The sequence below is a fragment of the Condylura cristata genome, unplaced genomic scaffold (assembly GCF_000260355.1).
Source record: "Condylura cristata isolate star-nosed mole 26May11 unplaced genomic scaffold, ConCri1.0 scaffold00042, whole genome shotgun sequence".
NCBI classification, from domain to species: Eukaryota; Metazoa; Chordata; class Mammalia; order Eulipotyphla; family Talpidae; genus Condylura; species Condylura cristata.
In genome coordinates this window covers 3,831,809-3,837,138 of record NW_004567143.1, presented here as the reverse complement: position 1 = coordinate 3,837,138, position 5,330 = coordinate 3,831,809, and the positions used below count along the sequence as shown (strand labels likewise).

At 58.1% G+C, this 5,330-nt stretch overlaps 1 protein-coding gene across 1 annotated transcript in view; it reads left to right on the top strand.

Moving 5' to 3' along the window:
- Nucleotides 1–5,330, top strand: part of ZNF746 (zinc finger protein 746) — a 27,680-nt gene that overhangs the window by 11,410 nt on the left and 10,940 nt on the right. The window contains exon 7 of the mRNA XM_012733849.1: nucleotides 362–466. Within this exon, the coding sequence (XP_012589303.1) occupies nucleotides 362–466 (105 nt within the window). The remainder of the gene's footprint in view (nucleotides 1–361; nucleotides 467–5,330) is intronic.

Here is a 5,330-nt window from a genome sequence, read left to right as displayed (position 1 = left end):
GTAGGCCGCGTGCCCGCCACCCCCGGCCGCCGGAGCAATGGCCCCGCGTCCGGCGTCAGGGTGGCCGGAAGGCTGGAGATGGGAGCGAGGCCGCGTCGCCGAAACTGACCACTGGAAAGGACCCCGCTTCCGCCTCAAGTAGAGCTGATTGTGAAACTGCGCGCCCCGAATTTTAAGTAATTTAATTTCGAAACACTTTTCGTTCTCCCCAATTCTCGAAGACAAAGCTGGAAAGTAGTCGTAGCCCCAGTTTAAACCTAATAGCGGACTTTGGTTTCCGAGGGCAGGTCTGTGCCCTGTGTCCTTCCCAAGAGGCCCTGAGTGCGGGCCGGCGGCTGGGAACCCCTGCCCGGCCCCCCAGGTGGGCTGGTCCCCCGCACAGTCCAGGGTGTGGAGACACCCACCACCACCACCCGGGCACCCCACGTGCGGCCAGGGCCCGTGGAGCCCCAGGCCCAGTCCACAGGTCTGTCCAGGAGGGCCAGGCGCAGCCCAGCTCGCCAGTCCATCCGAAAAGGCCCCAGGCGCTGGCCCCGTGTTCCTGTGGCCGGCGCTCCGGCCAGGGGCAGCCCGCGGAGGGGCGGGGCCGCGCCCCGGGCGGCGAGATGGCCCCTCCTCTGTGGAGTGTTTTCTCGTGTTGCCGCGTGGCGCGGCATCTACCCGACCCTGTGGGACCTGCCGGCTCCCCGGACTGCGGCTCCCAGAGGAAGGCGAGCGGCCTCGGCCGCCGGCCCCCACGCGGACGACCTTGGGGACGGCGGGCCCTGCCCGGCCACGCCCGGCCCTCGCGGTGGGCCGCAGCGCGCTGCCCCCCTCGCCCAGGGGACCGTCCCCACCGAGGGAGAGGCCGCTGCGTGGCTGCCCCACGCGTACTTTGATTAGGCAATAGACTAGTTACGGTTGTTTCTATGTACTGTATATTTTGTACCTGTTTACACTTCTAATATTGATATAACTGATATTTTGAAAAGCAAACCAAGAGGAGATGTCCTGTTAAAATAAAACCTAACCAGCACCGAGGCGGCTTGGTGGGCGCAGTTCTTAGACCCAGCTGGGCCTCGATGCTGCGCCGTCCCCCCAGGGGGCTCACGGGAGCCGCTGCCCCAGAGCGGGGCATGAAGAACCCAGACGAGACAGCGCCGTGGGGCCGACACCAGTCTGCTTCAGCCTGAGCCCCACCCACTGGGTCTGCCCACACCTTCGGAGGCTGATTATGGAGGCGCCCGGGGGGACAACGTGGCCGGGGAGAAACACTGGGGAGGTGTCCTCGCACCTCCGGCTAGGCGGGCGAGGGCAGGTCCACGGGCCTGCGTTGGCCACCCTGGGCTCTGGAGGAACCCAGCGCGCCTGGGCCAGGCAGACGCCACGCTCCCGCCGCTGGCAGCTTATCTCCCGTGCTCCACTGCTTTCGTTCTGAGCGTCGCCTTAAGAAAATGGAAAACAGAACTTGCCTTAACTGCCACAGCGTGGCAGCGGGGCCCCAGCCAGGCTGGCCGTGGCGTCCCGTGCCCTGCGAGGACAAGGTGGGCCGCCTCTGCCTGGAGCGTCTCGACAGCATCAAGGTCTCTGGAGGCCAGGCAGGCCTGTACCACCACACCTCTGGCCTGGGGAAAAGGCTGTGGGGGTTCCCGTCACCCCCTGCCTCGCCTTCAGCTCTAGCCTCAGTGCCTCTGCCCGCTGGGCAAGTCCTGCATGGCTCATGCCACCTCCCCTCCCCCACACCCTTCCCGGTCCCCGGTTCCTCGCCCACCAGCCCCACTCGCTGCCCGCAAGGACCATGTGCCTCCGCCCCTGACCACGGTCACTGAGTGGGTGACTCCTGAGGTTTGGGTTCCGGTGCACTCCAAGACTAGGCTGGGGGGGGAAGCAGGGGCACCGAGGTCACTTTCAGGCGTCCAGAGGGGGCCAGTAGGTCAGAGAGGCCTTTAGCACCCTGGGGGCCGAAGTACAGCAGCGCCTTCTGTGACTGCACAGGCGTGGTGCTTAGACCAGCAAACGCCCTGCATGATCCAGAAGTCCACACAAACCCGAACCTAAGTTCGGGGGTCGGAGCCCCGCAGGTGTGCCTTCCGACACTCCAGAGGCAAAGGTGTTTCCTCCCCTGCGCAACTTCGCAAGGCCGTCTGCATCCCGTGGTTCTGGTCCCTTCACCTTCAAAGCGACTCTCCAGCCTCTACCTCTTTCTTGTTTCCTCTTGCCTCCCCCTCAGGAAGCATTTGCAATGGTATGGGCCCCACCCGCACCGTCGGGTGCGGGAATAATCTCCATCGAAACCTCAGTCACATCTTCCAAGCCCCTTGGGGTCGTCACAGGTTCTGGGGGTTAGGATGTGGACGTCTTGGGGAGGAGGCAATTATTCTTGCCACCCACGCTTCCCAGGCTCAGGGCAGCTCTCACCTCTCTGAAGCTAAGCCAAACCCCTCTGGTGCTCGAATGCATTCTGGTACCAAGGTAACGCGAGCCTCATCGTTCTGGACCATTCTTTCATTCCAGCCTCCCCCAGGCGCATCCCAAGTCCAGTCTGCTGGCGGCTCCTTGATAAGGCCTTTCTTTGCCTTCACTTTTTAGCACTCCCCTCTCTTATTCCTGATGCTTCCAAAGGTGGCCAGGCCCATCGCCTGGCTTACACCCAGACTTAAGCATGACACCCAGAGGCAGCTCTGGCCCTCGTCCCCTGCACTCCGTCTCACCGCCTAGAAGAGCAGAACGCCCTGCACTTCCCTGACCGCCGTCCTGTTCCCTGTCTGCACTTGCTGCTCCCACTGTGCACACTGCCCCTCTCCCCTGGCCAGTCCACCTGGTCCATGCCGCTTGCCCTCAGGTCTTGGCTCAGCGCCACCCAACCTTCTGTGATCTCTGCAGGTGGAGCGATGCCTCCTGGTTCCCCCACGGACCCTTGCTCAGACTCCATCTGTCATCCCACCGGACCCCCGTATTCTGTGTGTGTGGAGATGAGACTGTGCACGTCCAAGTCAGAGGGGAGCCTTAGTGCCCTGGCAGCTCTCAAACTGCTTCCTGACTTGGCATAACAAGTTTCTCTTAACAGAGTGTTGTGCAATTTATATTTGACTTTGTAAAAACAAAAAGCACAATTCGGACACTAAAGCTGCCCTTCAATCATGTGCTTCCAAAAAAGTTGTTCAAAAGGCCCTCCCTGGTGGCGCAACAGGTTGAAGCACAGCACTGAGAATCTAAAGCCGCTTCCGCATGAGTTCGATTCCCGCCTGCCCCGGAGGTGACCACATGGCGTGGCAGACCTCTCCTGACCTGCCCGCTGCTCCCCTCAGCAGTGTACTTCATAGATCTGCCTGATCTGCTCCCCACTCTGTCTCTGGTGAAGCCTCTCACCGCCCCTGAGCCTCTGGCCTGTACCCCAGTTCTGTATGCACAAATAAATAAATCTTTAAAAAAAAAAAGTTGGTCAAAAAATAATAGATACAGATACTGTGGGGTCAATGACCTGAAAACACTCCTGATAGAAGCACCTGAAATTCCACACGGGCTGTAAGAAACATTTTAAGTCTAGAGCCACATAGTGGAGTCATTGTGTGCCAGACCTGAGACCATGGGCCCACGGGTAGGCATGTGAGTACCTGCTGCACCCTCAGTGTGGGGAGGAGAAAGACGCTCACACAGAAGCCAGGCTGTGGAGGGGAGACGTTGGAACTGACCCTGTCTTCAGGAAATACATGGTTCAGGAAAAGATTCACCCCAGCCCCAAAAGGTGATGTGTTATTTGGGTCCCCTGGGAAGCAGGTGCTTCAAGTACAAGAAGTTTACTGGAGGCTAATGCCTATCGAGCCAAAAGGCAGAAGAGGCAGGAGTGCAGGCAAGGTCAGGCCAGAACCAGCTCAAGCAGTGGAAGGGGAGAAGCAGGGTCAGGCCACAGGAAAAGGACGCTGCAGCTCTGAGAATTTTAGCAGGGGGCTCTAGAGCACCCCGCTGCCTGGAGCAGTCCTGTCAGGCAGGTATGACAGGCCCCAGCGCTCCACCCACTCTTACTGGCTCGCACTGCCCAAGAAAAGCCTGGCTGCAGTCTGGAAGCCAACGCATTTCCTGGAGATGTTACCACCTGGAGCTGTCAGTGAACTGCGCTGCTGGCAGCTGAACGGTGAGTTCTTGAATAGAGAACCTGCCCAGCCTAATTCCATGGCACCTCAAATGGCAGGAGGTTTATCTGCCCCGGGCTGGGCTCTGGGTGATGGTAGTGATGGGGTAATATGTTCCTTTGAGATCCAAAACCACAGTTACTATCTTGTGGAGGTAGGGATTCAAATTTACATTACCCACAGGGCTGATAAATTGACATGAAAATTGGACTCAGGCTAATGATAGAGCTTGAGGTTTCTGGCTGAAGGAAACTCACAAACAGGAGGAATTATCCTCCCATTCAGACCACAAGCCTGGCTCGGAATAATGCTCACAAATTGCAAAACCCACAAGGAAACAGTCCACCATTAGCGAGGAGACAACATACAACAGGATTAAAAACCCAAGAATTTGAATGCACATAACGCTAATCCAGAATAGTAATAGTTGTGTAAATTATAAATCTAACAAGGGCAGTAAGCAGGGGAAGCATGGTGCAGGGAATTCATCAAGCCTTAAATAAAATCCTGTTAAGAAGTAACATTTGAAAAAGAAAACTCCTAGAAGTGAAAGTACAGCCGCTGAATTTTTAAGACTCAAAGCCCAGTGGTTAAACAGCTAATCTGGACTCAGCTGAAAAGAATTAAATGAAAGTGCGGAAAGTACCCAGAACGGAGGACAGAGAGCAAACGAATGGAAACAAGTTAACAGCACACCTGTCTGATCGTCGTTTCCCATCTAGAAGGAGCATTAGAAAACAAATCATTTCAATTTGTAAGAATCAATGAAAGACATAAATACTCAAACTCAAAGGCACACGTGGAAAGTACTGTGGGGAAACTTGGCCGCGCAAGCAAAGAGGACCCCGAAAACAGAGAAGACGAGTGTCAGAGTTGGAGGGTCAGTGTCGTCCGTTGGCAACACTCTCCTGGGGTCAACTCTGCGGCCAGCCTTGGCCAGACCAGCGTCCTCTGGCAGATGGCCAACATGGCGACACAAAGGGCGAGAGGAGGCGCTTCGGACCACCCTCAGGGCCCCTCTGGCAGCGCCGTGACTGCGGAGAGAGTGCCACGGCCCCGTGGGGTGGGGGCAGCAGGACGGCGGGACTGGCGAGCGCAGTCACCTGGCTCCGCGGAGCGCGGAGTTACCCGGCATGCAGCGGGCTCCGCTAGCACCCGGCATGCAGCGGGCTCCGCTAGCACCCGGCATGCAGCGGGCTCCGCTAGCACCCGGCATGCAGC